The 18231-nt window shown below is 42.4% G+C and overlaps 1 protein-coding gene across 1 annotated transcript in view; it reads left to right on the top strand.

The window, feature by feature from the left end:
* The window catches only part of HHLA1 (HHLA1 neighbor of OC90), a 45032-nt gene extending 27095 nt beyond the window's left edge, over window positions 1–17937 (top strand). Inside the window, exons 12-17 of the mRNA XM_015145997.3 lie at window positions 1392–1637; window positions 2823–2891; window positions 3258–3332; window positions 7879–8032; window positions 13712–13794; window positions 15401–17937. Coding sequence (XP_015001483.3) covers window positions 1392–1637; window positions 2823–2891; window positions 3258–3332; window positions 7879–8032; window positions 13712–13794; window positions 15401–15444 — 671 coding nt within the window. The 3' untranslated portion in view covers window positions 15445–17937. The remainder of the gene's footprint in view (window positions 1–1391; window positions 1638–2822; window positions 2892–3257; window positions 3333–7878; window positions 8033–13711; window positions 13795–15400) is intronic.
* Window positions 17938–18231: the final 294 nt, after the last annotated feature.

Genomic DNA, 18231 nt, shown 5'->3' with positions numbered 1-18231 from the left:
ATTATACAAAATCAGAAAAGTTTCCAGGATAATATGACAAAAACTTGTGATTTCTAATCACAAGAAAAAATCATAAAATGCCTACCTATAATCCTACAAGGAGAGGTGCTGGTTTTATACAAAGAAAACTACGAGATTTTAATGAGAGTAATAAAGGAGTATTTAAATAAATGAAGAAATACACCATGTTCTGGTTGAGAAATCTGAGTATTTTAAAGAAAGCAACTGTCCTCAACTTAAGTTATAAACGTAAAATCCTTCAATAGAATTCAGTTTTGTAAAACTTGAAAAAACTGACTTTAATTTCTACTGTGTTAATAAACAGGTAAGAACATCCAACAATTTTTTAAAAGGCCAATGAGGGAAGATCCTTCCTTCCTTCCTTCCTTCCTTCCTTCCTTCCTTCCTTCCTTCCTTCCTTCTTTTCTTCCTTTTCTTTCTTTCTCTCTCTCTCTTTTCTTCTTTCTCTTTCTTTCTTTCTCTTTCTTTCTTTCTTTCTTTCTTTCTTTCTTTCTTTCTTTCTTTCTTTCTTTCTTTCTTTCTTTCTTTCTTTCTTTCTTTCTTTCTTTCCTTCTTTCTCCTTTCCTTCTTTCCATCTTTTCTTCTTTTGAGATAGACTCTTGCTCTGTTGCCCAGGTTGGAGTGCAGCGGCTCGATCTCTGCTCACTGCAACCTCCGCTTTCCAGGTTCAAGCGATTCTCCAGCCTTAGCCTCCAAGTAGCTGGGATTACAGGCACCTGCTACGATGCACAGTTAATTTTTTTGTATTTTTACTAGAGCTGGGGTTTCACCATGTTTGCCAGATTGGTCTCAGACTCCTGACCTCAAGTGATCTGTCTGCTTCTGCCTCCCAAAGTGCTGAAATTCCAGGCACGAGCCAAGGATTTGTCTTAACTAATAACAATCCTGTGATGTTGGAGGGCAGGTATTATTATTAATACTGGTATTCTCATTTTCATGAGGAGGCTAAAAGGAGTTAAGCAATTTGCCCCAAAGTTCACACTATGGAGGAGACGGAGGCACGACTAATCTGTTTGGATCTCCTCACCTCAGACCCCGCAATCTTTTCACTATGTCACATGATTAGAAATGTATTAAATCAATTTGAGAGACAGCTAACTGACCCCCAAACACACATGGCTGGAGTTCCTAGAGATTCAGAGGGGTGTGTGTGTGTGTGTGTGTGTGTGTTCATTGGTGCTTAGGAAAACAATGCTTATTTAGGTCCATTTATTTCAGTTCAGAGTAAAGTTTAAGCCCCTGGATTATCTATATTACAGGTGCACATTGCATTTGCCCTTTGATAAGGTTTCAATGTCTCGACAATTTCATATCTGAATCAAAGTGGTCAAGCATGTCAGTACCCTGTTACTATCACTTTCAATGTGCAGCTACCAGGAGGGTGGCCAGAACTCAGTGGGTGACCGTTGACAGACAGACATGGGCTTCCATATCGTCCGTGCCCTGGGCTCAGATCATTGGTGAGAAAAAACCTGGAGGGTCTCCCTGGGAAACTCGTGCTCCCCCACCGACTACTGCAGGGGCCGAGGAAGCCATGGACACTACGAGCCTTTTGGCGCCTCCTGCTGGGATAATGGCCACAACTGGCAGCCCACCCCAGGACAGCCCTACCTCAGGTAAGACAGGGTGCCCACTTCTACCTCTCCTGTTTTAAATTAAAGTTAGCATTGTCTGTTTTGATAACCTTTCTCAATTTTTGGAATATAACACACATACAGAAAACTAAGAAAACATAAGCAATATAATTAATGATCATGAAGCAAACTCTTCCTTCTCCTTTCCTTTGCCCTACCTCTTTGTTCCCATCTGTAGATGAGTGAAAGTTCCTTCTTTCATTCCCCAGTTCCTCTCTCTGTTATGTAATCCCACTCCCCGATTTCTTCTCTTTTTCCCTGTTTCATTGTCCATTAACAAGCAGTATGACAACTACAATGCATGGACCCGGGCCTGAAATTCCAGGCATGTGCCCTGCCTGCTGCTCAGCCTCCCCTTGCCCCTCCACCTTCCTGCTCTGGACTCCAGCCACAGCGCACTGCTAACTGCCCATGTCTCCTGGTCTTTATATATCCTCTTTGTTGTGCCTGCAAAGCCCACTCTCCTCCAGACCTGCTGTGCTGCTTGACTCAGAGTAGATGTCACCTGCCCCAGCTGAACTGGGTGTCCATCACCTGTGCCTCGGCTGTTTCTCAGCCTCACCTCTTTCCTTCCACTTAGCCATATGAGGGAACTTGCCTGCTGGAGCTTCTCTCTCACTCGTCTCCTACAAGGAGACTGTATTGCTGGTTTTGCCAGAGGCCAGAATCTTAACAGCAAGGATCAAGTCCTGAAGTGACCCTTAAACTAAGGCTTCATGAACATGATATGAAAATTGTTGAACTGAGCCCATACTCTCTCATGAAAATGACAGGCAATTTATCTGGAGTGGGATGGAGCAAGGTGTACACTAAGACTCAAATGAATGAGAAGCAACTCATTTTTTCTTTGCCCAGGAGCACCCACATTGGACACTTCCTGTACAACACCATCGCTCTCCCGTTCCGTGTCACCATACCTTACCAATATTAGCTGGTTTCCAATGGTACCCATCATGCTGTATCACAGCCATGATGAAATTTTCCATTTCCTTTTTCACACTCCATTGTGGGTTCTATTTCTTACTCCTCTCTGCTTCTTAAAGCCCTACCTGGTACCTGGCTTAACCGACATTGGTTGGATAGGGCAGGATTGGTGGCCCTGGTCCTCTTCTCCCTCAGGGCCCCCTAGAAGAGATGCAGGCTTACCTCTCTCTCATCTCCTTCCAGGAGCATTCACCCATGGCACACAGACTCCGAGTCCAACCAAGGCAACAGCCCCCAGAGATCCACAAATAGGTGAGAATGCACAGCGGGAAAGAGAAACTCTATACAGAAGTGGGGGTTCGGGGGGCAGGGGATGGGAGGGGCGGGAAGCTTGGTGACAAGGGCGTGGTGGGATGGAGTACCAGTAAGCAATCTAAGCAAGTTATTGTGCTTTGTTGTTTCCTGCAGGAAAAGAGTCAGGAGAACTAGTTTATAAGCCTTGCCATGCTGCTAAATTGCCGTGTGTGGTCTTGCATAAATCACTTCCCCTTTTTGGCTATCATTTCCCTATAGATTTCAAGAATGATTTATCTTTAAGATGTTATAAATTTCTTGCTGTGTGTATCACCCATGGTAATTCCATTCTGACTTCTGGAAGGCCATTCTTGCCCTTTGCAGGTGATCTTTCTGCAGAGTGGCCATTCACCCCTGGGGAAGAGCCAGTCCTGGTCCCAAGACCCCATCAAGTTTCAAGTGAGTACCAGTGCCCAGTTATTACTATTGCTTGTGTTTATTTTGAACAAGGTCTTGTAGTAGAATAAAGAGAGGTTTGTTTGGTAAATTTAGAATCAGACTCCTGGGATTCAAATCTTAGCTCAGCCATTTACTGGTGAGGTGGCCTCCAGTACTCAACTTCCAGGATTCAGTTCCCTCAACTGTAAAGCAAGAATAATTGCAATTTTTGTGGGCACTAAAAATGCCTGTTTCTTTTTTCTTTCCCACAGGGTTTTGTATTAAGTAAGATAATGTTTGTGGAAGTGGTTTGGAAGTAAAGAGCTCTGTAGAACTTAATTCAATCAACTTTTATCGAGTGACTGTTTATTGGGCAGCATGCTGGGCACTTTGCAAACAGAAGCTGCTCTTGCAATGAGCAGGGTTGACAGCAGTGAAGGAGGAAGGAATAAAAAAGATGACTCCAAAATGCAACTTCATTTGCTGGGTGTGATGTCCTGTTGTTCTGTGTTAAGGGATACCCTACCCTTTCCATCCCTGCACAGTTAATTCTCATGGATCTAGAGAAAGACCATTTCCTGGGTCTGTAGCTCTGCTTCCAGAACTCCTGACAGAGGCTGAGGACTTGAGTTACTGTGGTTTTTGATGCATTTTTCCAGCTTTTGGACATCTCACTCTCCTCTTTTCTGTTGAGCCAGTTTCCATAAGAAAGAAATGGATACAAAGTGAGTGCTTCAAAGCTGCTTGAGTCCTCAGGCTCCTCCCACTCCTGAATACCTTTGTACACCAGCTCCTGGACCATCCAGTCATATGTCAACAGGGCATTATTAAACTGCTGGACCCTGCCCCCTCTCCTTTTTCATGTCACCTTAGATCTGCCCCAGCCTTACTCTCAGCCTGCAATGAATAGTGAATGAACCTTTCAGACACAAAGATGTGATTGTGCTACTAAGGAAATTATATCCCTTTTCTCCCAGGAGTTCTAAAGAAACACAGTGGTGCAGATGGAGGCAGTTGTGAGACCGAGTTTTAGAAAACAGGATGACTATATATATATCTATATCTATATTGGTGTCTGTTTCCATATCTATATCTATATCTGTATCTATATCCATGTGTCTATAGCTATCTGTATAGGTATATCTATCTGTCTCTCTTGTTAGTTCTATCTACTTACCTAATAGTTATTTACCATATCTATCTATCTATTAATCTACCCACTCCTCTGTCATCTATCTAATAGATATTTATCCAAGCTATCTATCCATCCATCCTTTCATCAACCCGCCTATCCATCCATACCTATTTATCTTTCTATCTAGTTATCATTATTTCTTAACTTCTATATCATAGATATTTGCCTATCCATCTGTCATCTATCTATCTACCTATGTAGTGAAAAATACAATTGTAAATTAAAGGGATTCTGGCATTTCTCAGTAACTTATTCTGTTCATCCAAAAAAAAAAATCATGCCACAGAATATTTGGCATCCACTCATTCATCCATTTAATAAATATTTATTGAGCTCCTACTGTACTGCTAGGCACTATGCGAGGCCTATTTTTACTTTCTCTTCACAATAATTCTGCAGGAGAGGCAATATCTCATTAAGGAATTATGGTGAGTTCTACATATAAAAGGAGACTACATGTGACCCCAGATCTAATTTCAAAGCTTGTGCTTATTCCACACCTCTGTGTCACCTTTCCCAAGATATACCACATGTGAAGAAAAGAAAAAAGCTGCAATTGAGAAAAAAAGTGGCTAGATTCTTAAGAGAAGTAGAAACTATGTATATCCAGAGAGGAAGAGATTACCTTCAGGTGAGGGGATGGTTCAAGAGTTTATTGATTGGGAATGTGGCATCTGAACAAGGTGCATTCTAAGCAAAGGCATAGCTCAAGCAAAGGCACTATACCTTAAAAGGACTGATGCTGAAGGTGCTGAAGGTGAGGGTAGTGTGGAATGAGGCTAGAGAGGTATCAAAGAGTAAGATTAACAGGGCTTTGTCACCAAGTCAGGGAGTGTAGAATTCTGAGGCAAGTAGAGTAATGTGATCAGATTTGTGTTGCAGAAAGGTTTCTCTGACTGCAGAATGGGGAGGAACGGGAGAGGTTAGGAGCAGGGAAACTTGTGAGGTGACTGTTGTGCTAATGATGGCCAGTGATGATGGTGACTGGAAAGTGGAGGTGACTGTGTGGATAGGGAGACTTGGATGATATTTAGGAGATAGAACCCAAGAGGATGGTGGAGTGAGCACAGGAGGGAACCAAAAATCATGCCCAAGTTTGAGCAACTAAGTGGATATCCCAAGTATCATTTCCTGAGTTAGAGAAGGACGGATGGGATGGGACGGGGCAAGGGGCATGGAAATCAAGCCTTGGGAATGTTAATTATGTTCAAGCAGTGAAGTGTGATGGTTATGAGCACAGGCTTCAGAGTCAGACCTTGCTGGAGTTACTCTCTGTTGCATAACTGATACAACTGCAGAATTACTCAGACCCTCTGTGTCCTCTTCTGTATACTTCTGATGTCTACTTTACAAGATTTATGAGAATTAGATAAAATAATGTATGCAAAGATCTTAGGAGAGTGTCTGATACGTAGCAACTGCTCAATAACTGATAGAGAAAAAGTCGGGGCACATTGATCAAATTGATCAATGTTCTGGAGGGTTTATGTTCTAGTTAACTCAGAATAAAGTATTTTCTTTCTACCTTTTTAAAAAGTCGTCTGCTAACATTATGAGCCCCTTCTTCACTTAAATAAATATATTACTGGCCAGATGTGGTGGCTCACACCTGTAATACCAGCACTTTGGGAGGCTGAGGTGGGAAAATTACTTGAGCCCAGGAGTTTCAGACCAGCCTGGGCAACGTAGCAAGAAATCTCTACAAGAAACAAAAAATAAAAATAAGTAATTACTGATAAATTATAATTTTGAAAAATGTTCAAACACGACAGAATAATATTAAATGAGCACATGTCAACATGTGAAAGATATTATCGAACTCATTAAATAATGAGGAATCCAGAAAGATGTGAATATTGGTTCAATGCGAAATTTGAGGGAAAAAGATTTATGTAGTCAGTCAAAGGAATTCTCAAATGAATTGATATCCCACAGCAATAAACTCTTTTTTTTTTTTACTGGACAAAAATCAATTGCACCTCTACCAGACAAAATTCATTTACATTGCTATGGACAGAAATCATTAGCATTGCTCTTAGACAAGAATTATTTATATTGCTATCAGTTAACATCTACCTCTTGATAGTTGTAAAATCACCCATTCAATAGAAAGTCAATTAATGGTGCACAATTCTTTTTACCCAGACAGTCCCCAGAGAGTCTGCTAGACAATAACCAAAACTGCATTAAAAGAATAGTCAGTAATCCTTTTTGTTTATTTCCAGGTTTTAGATAATTTTTCCTGATAGTGATTAGTGAACCTTTGTTGGAAGGTTATTAGTAATGTTGTAATATAACCTTCTAGTCCCTAGAAAGTAAGCTCTGTGAGAGGAAGGCCCTTTTTCTTCTTATTCATTGTGGTAGCTCTAGTGGCTGTCACTAGTGCTTAGCTTGCAGTGGAGCTCAATACTGTTTTAATAAATAATAATAATAATAATTGCTATTATTTATTGTTTGTTTCATGCCAACAACTTTGCAATATGCAATATACTTTAAATAAATTGTCTCATTTAATCCTTCCAGTCATCCTATGCGATAGGGATGGGTCTTCCTATTTTCCAGTAAAGAAATGTAGGTGTACCCATAGATAGCTTTCTGAGCCTCAGTAGATCCCAACGAGTTGGAATTTTTATTAAAACTAATTTCTTCTCTCCTTCTTTTATCTTTGGCCTTCCTTCTCCTAAAAACTAAAAATTAAACAACACTGAAAAATCTGGTTCACGGAAACATAATTAACTTTCACTTGATGGAAACAGAGAACTCACAAACTCAGAGCCTGACTCTCCAGTGACCCAGCATGCCAGTCTCATCTTTCAACCTGCCCTTCCTTCTTTCCTTCTTACACTCATATACACATGCACATGCACACACATGCTCACACACAGGCAAACACATATCCATATGCTCTCACATGCATGCACATATACACACACATGCACACACATGTACCCTGTGCACACACATGCATATACATACTTCATACCTCCATACTCAAAGTTTTCTCCAATCCCCCTCAGCAAGTCATCCCCTTACATCATGCAGAGTCATTGTATGCTCTGTCCCTGACATCAGAAATGTCCTCCACCTGATGCATTTCTGTTCAACATCTTAGATCTCTGTTTAATATTTGCTTTTCAGTGAAACTATCTCTGTTTTCCTCCAGGAACTTGATCACCACCTTCTTTCCACCTGTCTCTTAAAACTCTCACAGTAGCTTTATTGGGTAATGGTGAGGAATGCTATGTTTACCTGACTGTCTCAGAGCTACCTGAGATCAGGACAAGACTATACTCACCTGGTGCAGAGCTTAACAAAGAGAAGATGCTTGCTAAACTCTTACTGATTTGATTGGTCTGGGATTGCATCTTCTAGGGTGTCCTCAGCCGCTCTTCAAGGTGGGAACCATGGCTGCCGCTCCTCTCACCCTGGCTATTCAGAGGCTCAATCCATGCCTGATGGAGCTGTGCCACTTCTTCCAGCAATGCCTCTGCATGGGCCAGAGGAGTCCCAGGACAGAGGACATAAGGTAACCTGGCCTAGTGGCTTCTTTTCAGGTCCAATGTTTATAGTTTTTATTTTGTGTGGCTTTTCTGCAGGCCACAAGGCAGTCAGGCAATAAGCAATCCACAGACAGGTGGCAGGGGGTACCTCAAGGAAAGGGACTCTCCAGGGAGTCCTTTACTAGACAGTCACATCCTTGAGATTCGTGATGGAATCTCATTCATAGCTGGTCCCCAGAACCAAGTGCAGTGCCTGACACAGTAAGTATAACTGAGTTTAGTTGAATTGAAGTTGAGTTGAGTTGAGATGAATTAGAGTTGTGATGAGTTGAGATGAGTTGAGCTGTGTTGAATTGAGATGACTTGAGCTGTGATGAGTTGAGATTACTGCAGTTGTGATGAGTTGAGTTGAATTAGAGTTGTGATGAGTTGAGATGAGTTGAGCTGTGTTGAATTGAGATGACTTGAGCTGTGATGAGTTGAGATTACTGCAGTTGTGATGAGTTGAGTTGAATTAGAGTTGTGATGAGTTGAGTTGAATTAGAGTTGTGATGAGTTGAGATGAGTTGAGCTGTGTTGAATTGAGATGACTTGAGCTGTGATGAGTTGAGATTACTGCAGTTGTGATGAGTTGAGTTGAATTAGAGTTGTGATGAGTTGAGATGAGTTGAGCTGTGTTGAATTGAGATGACTTGAGCTGTGATGAGTTGAGATTACTGCAGCTGTGATGAGTTGAGTTGAATTAGAGTTGTGATGAGTTGAGATGAGTTGAGCTGTGTTGAATTGAGATGACTTGAGCTGTGATGAGTTGAGATTACTGCAGTTGTGATGAGTTGAGTTGAATTAGAGTTGTGATGAGTTGAGATGAGTTGAGCTGTGTTGAATTGAGATGACTTGAGCTGTGATGAGTTGAGATTATTGCAGTTGTGATGAGTTGAGTTGAATTGAGTTGTGATGAGACAAATTGTGTTGAGATGAGTTGAGTTGAGTTGAGTTGTAATGAGTTGAGATGAGCTGAGTTGTGTTGAGTTGGGATGACTTGAGTTGTATTAAGTTGAGATGACTTGAGTTGTGATGAGTTGAGCTGTGATGAGATGAGTTGAGCTGAGTTGTAATGAGTTAAGATGAGTTGAGCTGTGTTGAGTTTAGATTAATTAAGCTATATTGAGTTGTGTTGTGTTGAGTTAAGTTGACTTGTGTCATGTCAAGTGGAATTATGCAGAGGATCTTGAGTGGTTCTTTAATCCAAATGCCCTCAGCCTGGTGAGATTTGCTAGGAGAGAATAATTAGAAGATATGTCTATCTAAATTCCAGTTCTTTCATAAATCCCTACCAATCACCCACCAGCAAAATAAGTTGGAAAACTTAAACTAAAAAGCAGACCCTGTTTTATATTAAGAAGGTCTAGGCATGGACATTTTCTGTCGTACAATGCTGACATACTGTTCTTTCTTCTGGGATTTATTCTTGGCTGTAAACCCAGAACTAAATTACCTAGATGAATACTCCTGCTCCAGTGGTCTGGGTACCAATCTCTCATGTCTTTAATGTTATTTTCAAAGACTACTCTCAAGATCCATTAGCTTTTAAAATTTCTGCCTCTGAGTCTCAAGCCCAGGTGGGCAGCCATTTTCCATCACCCCTTTCCAGTTGCAATCTTTGATCCCCCAGTCAGTACGAACATTTCCTCCACTCACAGAGGGCAATAAGCAAGACCCACAGGCCCAAAGCACAGGTTTATTCTTAAAAAAACTTGCACAACAATACTTTCTGTATTGTCTAGGATAAGCCCACTTTAGGATATCTTTTACTCACTAACTTAACCAACAACGTGTATTGAGTCTCTGCTGTATATCTGTGATGCTCTGTGCTAAGCCATGGGATCTAGAGATGAATCAGAAATAGCCTCAGAAACTGAGGCTTTCATAGTTGGAAGGAAGAAATGGTCATAAACACAAATCAAAATACAGTATTACAGGTAATAGAACCAAGTCACGTAACCAGGCAAAAACCTGTTAATCATATCCCGTTGGAAAATATCACATTTGAAAACATTCATATTGCAAATAATGGCTGAATGAATAAATGAAAAAGGCATACATTTTCAGAGAGAAGTTTGAGTTTAAATTTAGAGCAATGAAGCACCTGTTTGCTTGGGCTTGTCCCTTCTTTTCTGTGTATTTTCACTGAAGAGTAAATTTTTCCATAAACTCATACACTGAATATAGGCCAAGAATACTAGAGTAGGGGAGGTGGCATTACTTAGTATGTTTGTTGAACATAGGCTCTGTGATTAAAAAACAAAAAAACACTGGTGGGAAAGTTGGCAATGTAAAAAGACAAATTTCAAAGCAGCTGCCAAGTGCTGTAGCAGGCTTGAATAACATGCTATGGGATCCCAGGAGAAATAATTAATAGGGTTTTATGGAGGAATAGGAGTTTCCCAGGCAAAAGAAATAGCACCTGCAAAGATGGAGTGACGGGCAGCCTGGAGCATCTAAGGACCACTGAGATGTTCAATGTAGCTGCAGCAAAGATAGGAGACCAAGTCTCTGGCATGTCCCTATTCAGGACTACGTTGCCTTTTAAGCACCTGGGTCACCTATTATATGGTCTCTTTGACTTTCACTCTAGAGCTCCATCTGTCCCTTCTCCAAGCTTTCTACTCTCTTCTTGTTCAGAGTAAAGAAAACAGAATTCTTGAAGTCCAGCCCTGTAAATCCTGTCCATTTTTAAACTGAGATACTCTAAATTCCCATTCTCTTCACATCATCTCCCTCCCAGGGTCATCTCTTGAAATCTTTCTTATTTAGGGTCCCCAGAACCATTCTTGGGGCACACTCCTTGGAGGATAACAAAGCCACAGTCCCTGGTGACTTACAAACTTTGCTACCTCGGGCCCCGCTCAAGTGTCCATGGCTCCTCCTCTATTCAGGCTGCTGCAGACTCCACAGTGCGCACAGCAGCTCTGCTATGCTAGGAATTTAGATAGACATACCTCCAAGGGGCTGGTGTGATAATGGGTGCTTCAGCACTAGCTTCAGCCCATCCTAACCATGGCGTTGCTGCTTACGTCTGCCCTGAAGAACAGAAGCTGAACAAAATAGGCCATCTTAACAACTGATTTTCTTCTAACCATCTAGCCTTTTCCACAAGGAAATGCCTTCTCCAGTCCATGTGAGGAATATATATTCTTGTTATGAACAGGACTTTGACTCCATCCCCTGTAAAGTAATAACCATGGGCATTTATCTATTGCTCGTTTACCACTTGTAGGTGATGCCTCTGCCAGAAAACTTGGGGATGGGACATGTCGTGTTTAAATAGTTTCTCTCCTGATCATACAGGCAAGAGTCCCATTGATCCTGAGAGCCGTGTACCCTCTCAGAGTGAATTCAGGCACAGAATGGCAGCTTTTTGGCTCATGAAGGTGTGGGTCATGTTTCTGTGGTTGCTGCAACTTAAATCCTGGTCTCACACTTGGCAGTTTCACAGAGCACCTTAGTTTGGATGATGTTGTCCATGTAGCAATATGAACTTCTGAAGCAGATCATGTCCCAAAGTTGCTTGATATCTTCTATCACATAAGCTTTCTAAGAAGTTTTGTTGCTGTTTTTAGAAAGTATGACTCGCAGATTGTTACACTAGCTAAGAAGGAATAGTATTCGACCACAGAACCAGGGCCCCCAAAGCTAGTAGGTAGCTTAGTGTGCTATAGAGAGGGCAGGGCTTGAAGCCAGGCAGGCCTGGGTTTAAATTTAGTCTCTGCCACTTACAAGCTATGTGGTCTTGAGCTAGTCATTCAATCTCTGAACCTCAGTTTGTTCATCTGCAAAATGGGTATAGTCCTGCCTACATTCTAGGCCACATGTTGCACAACTCCAGGAGCACCATTCATATAAAAGAGTAGCAGCATTATTACTTATATTGACAGTGTTGTGAGAACAAAATGAAATGAAATGAAATAATGTATCAAATTGTTCCTGCACGGTACCTGGAATGCTGAGCTCCGTGGTTGCTGATTAAGGCACTGTTGCGCTTGCTGTCTTGTCCACTCCCACAGCCAAGTGGGAATCCCATTGCTAGCACACTTGACGTGTTGTAACTGTGCTAACCAGATATCTAGTGGCCATGTCAGCTGTTGAGTTGGCCAACCTTGACATCCTGTCTCTGAAACTTTTGAAAGGTCTCCATAAGAGTACAGGTTGTAGGCTCACAAAAAGCATCCTGGATGTGTTCATCACTCACCTCTTCACACTTGGTTCCATTTCCTGCCCTTTCTCTAGTTGGCTCTTTAATGAAAGGGGACTGACTTGTGCAAACTACCTTTCCCAGAACATGTTGCCTGTGAATTCCTGTGAATTCATCTCGTAGAAGATACTGAGAGGAGGTTGGAGGGCAGTAGAAGGGAGAAACCAGGGAATTTCTCCCCCTGCCTTTCTGCTTTGGGCAATATTTCCAGGAGTGGCTCTATCTCCTCTGTGGTTCCGGTTTCCACAAGGAGTCCTCATGACAGCCTCAGCTCTGTGGTCCCAGCTGCCACCAGAGGCCATTGCCCTCTGTGCTTTGGCCACAATACTTTCTCCGTCCGTCCCTTCAGGCCTAGCAACTCCCTGTGGCTGCTAATGCGGGGTTACCACACCTTCCCCTATTGGTTCTTTCAGCCCCTTATCACTGATTCACCATATTAAAGTCCCTCTATAGAACCACTAAGTCCTGTGTTCCTGGCAGGGTCCTGACTCAAATATTGATCTTATTGCCTACCAGAATGGCAGTGTGTTCTGGCAGAAAGTGAGTTACCTGGGTTAAAATCCAACACTACCACCAGAAAGCCCTTGGGGAAGTCATTTAATCTCTGTGCCTCAGTTGCCTCAGCTTTGCACTTTCCTATAAATTGGGGGTGATAGGCCTTGGAAAATCTCTGCCACAAGCTTGACTTGAGCAATCAGTTGCACAAGTCTCTAGGGTGTGCTAGAATCACAGAATGATAGAGACGGAAGAGAAATTAGAGAATGTTTAGCCCAACCTCCTCACATATCAGGTGAGAGATTGAAAGAGAAGTGAATTCCCAGAGTCATACAATGAGCTAGTTGGCACAGCCTGCACTGAAAACTCTTCTTGCTATTAATTGGGTGAGTGATCTTTTCACCACAGCCCTTTGATGCAGCTCCTGCCGCCCCTGACCAAGAACAGAATGTTATTTTGCAAAGTGTTTACTGCACTAGTAATGATAGCAGCACTCCACTCTCTCTCTCTTCATCTCCCACTAAAATAAATAAGTAAACAAACAGACAAGTGTCACCATGTATTGAGCACCTCTTGTATGCTGGGTACTGTTCAGGAACTTTATATATGTTATCTTATCCTCATATAACCTGCGAGTATAGGTTCTATCATTGCCTTTCATTTATATATGAGAAAATTAAGTCCAGAGAATTAAGTTATCACCCTGAAGTCATGCATCCTAGTACGTTGTGGGGCTAGGGCTAAAAATAAGTCTTGCTGGCCCCAAAGTCTGAACTTCTTCCTACCCAGCCTTCTTTCCTATCTCTCCTCTGACACCCTTTAAAGATGGGCAGAAGGTTCCTTCTGTGAATAATTGGCCATATAGTTCATGGTTACGTGCTTACCTTTAAAACTCTGGTTGTCTTCTAATAGCCGTCACAGGATAGTCATTGCTCCTTGCTCTGATTTAAATCTTTAGATACTGTCTTGAAAACTATTCCTGGTTTCTGAAGAATGCAACATATATCTGTCAGAGGGTGAAAAGGGTGTCCCACTCGCACAGTAAGTACACAGCTTGACTAGGTTGTAATTTTGCAGTGAATGCATTACACAAAAGGGTCCCGTAACTCCAAGTGATTCCCAGATGTCCTCGAAATGCTGTAGCTCATCTAGACCTCATTAATTTGGGCAAAGAGCATCTAGGATTTTTCTTATTCTTTCTCAGCTAACAGTGTGATGTTTGCAATAAGGTCAAGGGAAAAACACAGCAGGAGTCAGCCTGACCAAGCATTGTTGCTTTCTGTGTAAATTCGGGCAAATCTCTTAGCCACAGAGCTCCTACATAAGCTAAAAAGACAAATAAAAATAAAACAAAGGACAGCCCCCATACAAATTCTGAAATTATTGACCGAAGGAAAAATGCATACAAATAATTCATGCAAAAGAAGGCACCGTGAAGTACTAGAATGTATGTTTCATTATGGTACCTCTCTTCTTGTCCCTGGTAGCTTCAAGGCTTCATTTATTCCCAGATATTCCAGGTATCAGCTTTGTTTTTTTCTCTCACCTCTGCAAACAAAGTCCCAAAACCAATAGTTTGGCCATTTTATCATGCCATCTACCTGAACTACCTCAAGGGACTCTGGTCTTCTAAATATCGTGGCATTACATTAAACTGTGTGGAAAATCCCTTCTTACGATAACCCAGATATAAGCCGGGTGCTCATAGGGCTCAGTCTTGGCAATGCTTTACATTTGAACAAGCAAACAAAACAGTGTATGTAACAACCCAATATTTCCGTTTGTGTCCTGAAGAATACCAGCTGGGATACCTGGGATCCATGTCAACACTTCTTAGAAACCCTTCTTATTCTTTCTGCCCTCCACTATTTCTCACTTCTCACAAGCCATCATCTTAAAACTTCTCTTTTTATTTCATTTTTCAACTTATCACTCAGTAGCTCTCCTAAAATTAGGCTTTCTGGCTCTTCTCTGTGTTTCCATTTACCTCTTCTGCTTATTTTGCTTTCCTTCTGCCTCCATTATTTTTTTCTTTCCCAAACACAGGGTCCTTGTTTCTTATGCAAGTCCACCATTTCACCTTTCCTGTCTTCTCTTTCTATCATCACCTTCATCCTGCATTACATGACAAAAAAAAAAAAAAAGAAAAAATACAGGCATTAGGAATGGAGATGGGGGTTGGTCAGAAATCAAAGACAGAAATCCCTTTATCTGGTATAAGGAGAGGAAATAGGACATCTTGCAAACACATAATTCAATAGTTCTTTTGTCCTCGCCACATGAAAGTCTCTGTGCACACAACATATTACATTTACTGAACAACTTATTAAGGAGTTTAAATTAGCCTCGAACAAGCTGTAGAGATGCGTTAGATACAGCTCTGTTTTGGAAAAGAGCACTGGGCAGTGAATGGAGAAATAGGGGCTGCTCCGCACTAGACTTTGCTGCTAACTAGCAATGGGGTCTTGCTCGGGTCCTTTCCACCCTCTGAGGCTCACCCCTAGTGACCCCTGTCCAGTGCCCTGCCCCACACTTGCTCTCCAGAAGAGCCTAGACCGTTGTTGGTGCCGACAGGGTTTAATTTATGTCTCTACAGTGTTTATGTCTCAGTACCTTGAGTTCCTTCTTCTTCTGCTTTTTTTTTCAGCCTTAAAGCAAAAATGCCTTGAGAATATCTGCAAGTCTGTGTGAGACCTTGAAAATAACACTAGGGCATAACAATGACTTCAGGGAATACACTATCACCCTGGCTCTTCTCCCAAGTGGGCTACATTTGAAGAATTCACCCAGGCTCCCACTAGATCATCAATTAATTGAAAGTGGTTATTCTTGGAAGTAGCATTTTCCCCCTCCTGTGAATATGTGCAAAACATTGAAGGCAGAAGGTTTCTTGTTAGAGGCCTCACAATTAATACAGTAACGCCGGACTCCCTGCCTGCTTCAAAGTCATGGAAATCTAGTGTTCATGCTCAAGAAACTCCTACAATGCTTGAGGCAACCCTGACAATTTAAAAACTGGGGATGTGTGGGCACCCTAGCCTGAACCAGTTCAGTCACGGAGACTCTGACATAATACCTGAGGTGACTTAAACTTGAGACTTTTGAAAGACAACAAAAGCATAAATTAAAATTGAATTCATACTGTAGAGAGATTCACATATACTGTTTCTATACAGTTAACTAAAACATGTACAACCAATCAGATCTGCCATAGTATGGGAACTATATAATCTTCCAAGCCCCCTTAAGTGGGCAATAATGAAAACTTTATCATTAGGAGGAGGTTTAGAGAGTTCTTTTCATTGACATCTTGTCTTGATTCCTCTTCTGTGTGACCCACTGGATTCAGAGGTCCCCATGGGCACCCTCAGGTTCAATGATTCACGAGTAGAACTCAGAGGTCGGGAAAACTGTTATATGCACGTTTAGCATTTATTACAGCAAAAGAATGCAGACGAAAAGCAGCAAAGGTGAGAGGCACCTCTAGAGAGATTCCAAGAGAGCCCAGGCACAAGCTTTCAGTGGGGTTGCACAGTCAGCATCTAATCCTCCCAGCAACAATGTTTAACAACACATATGGAGTATTGTCAGCCAGGAAAGCTCATCCAAGTTTTGGTGTCCAGGGGATATGTGGGGGTATGGAGTACGTATGGAGTGCCTTCATGGCCTGCATGGCTAAACTTAGTTATTCAGTCTCCAGTCCTTCTAGAGGTCAAGCTGGTACTGCATGACCTAAGGCCCCGCCATAAATCACATTGTTAACGTAAACTATCTGTCATGGCACAAAGCCTCAGGTACAAGAGACACTCATCAGGCATGATATTCCAAGGGCCTAGAGGGGATTCCCCAGGAGCTGGTCAAGGACCAGGCCTTCCTTTGAAAGGTGCAGGGTTTGAGCTTATCTGTGGAGTCAGCTTTCTTCTGCATCCCCACACACTGAGGTGGCACCTTCATTGCATCAGGTTCCTTTCTCACTATGTTCAGGTTTGCGGTTGCTCCGGTATCCCTGTCTGTGCTGAGTCTCCATGTAAAGCACGTGTGCTCTCTCTAGTGGCCCTGCACAGACTCATTATTCCTCATTACCAGGGACAACTTTTCTCCTGATGTGCTTAGTGCTCCTTCTCCACTCTCTTGCCTTAGGACTCTGTTGGGCCATCAGTTTTTTTTACCCTTTTGTGATCCATGGCTGCCCTTGGGTGAGGAAAGTCACTTTCTGTTCATCTAAGTAGAAAACACTTTCCCCCCATTGGAAGACCCCTGAGTGCCCTGGCACTCCTGTGAACCACAGGGTACCTGGGGAGGTAGAACTTGGACATTGGAGAGAGGAGCAGCTAGACATTTCTCTTTCTAATCATACGCAGAAAGATTTCTTTTTATTCTCCAGAACACTTGAAAGACTCTCCAAGTTATGCAAATGTCAGGCTCACAAATATATGTCGTCATGACTTTTGCAAAGATGAAGAGGATACAGCAAATTTTCTGAGAGGCAAAGGGACTTCCACCTGAATAGAAACCAAGCAAACTCACTGAGTATGGGTTAACTTGATTGAACCCTTGCATGGATATTAATTAAGGACTTTGACAGGGAAGGGTCCTCAAGGTTCCCCAAAAAGTAACTTATCATCAAGGAAGGTGAAGAATGGATGGATGGCTTGGGCCCAAGACTGGGGCTATTCACTTGTGGGGAAACCCATGTGGACCCAGTTACCCCATACTTTGGGAATAATAACTGAGCATGACTATAAACTTTAAGAAGCTCAAATGTGGAATACCTCTGAGGCTTATGCAGGGATCTTACCTAGCATCAAGAACAAAGGCTCAGAGGACTCCCTGGGGCCAGTTTTCTACAGTCACACCATCAGCCACAACAGCAGCAATGGCAGGAGGAAAACAGGGCCCAGGAGTGGCTGACCACTGCCTGGAGTCCAACTGGTCTCCTGGAGTTCATAGGAGGTTTGACCCCTTCTGAGCTGAATGTGTCCTGATTTAGGGGATAGCTAGGGCAATAAGAAAGCCTCAGGGGGTGCTACTGATCTGGAGCTCCTACTAATTTGTGCATATGTGGCCACCAGTGGTTAACAGATGAGGTGAAAGAGATGGGACAGTGACTGTATCTGCTCTGATGAAGGAGATTGTGCAGTTACATGTGTAACGTCATTAAACTGCATTCTTCCAGGTAGCAAAGGTGTAGGCGCATTTCTGTTTATTTCATTCATGCCCAGAAGACCAGCTAAGTTATCAAGAGAAAGAAAAAGAGGGACAGAGAGAAGGAGGGAGGGAGAGGGAGAAGATGAGGGAGAGGGAAAGGAAGGAAGGGAAGGGAAAGAGGAGAGGGAAACGGGGAGGAGGAGGGAGAGAGAGGAGAAAGATTGTGTTTGTTTCTTGGCCCCAGTGCATGGCTCTAAGTGTTTGTGTGTGTGTGTGTGTGTGTGTGTGTGTGTGTTTGTTTGTGTGGCTCCCTATTTCTGCACAGGTGCA

This window comes from Macaca mulatta, chromosome 8 (genome assembly GCF_049350105.2).
Source record: "Macaca mulatta isolate MMU2019108-1 chromosome 8, T2T-MMU8v2.0, whole genome shotgun sequence".
NCBI classification, from domain to species: Eukaryota; Metazoa; Chordata; class Mammalia; order Primates; family Cercopithecidae; genus Macaca; species Macaca mulatta.
This window is presented reverse-complemented; position numbering and strand designations above follow the sequence as displayed.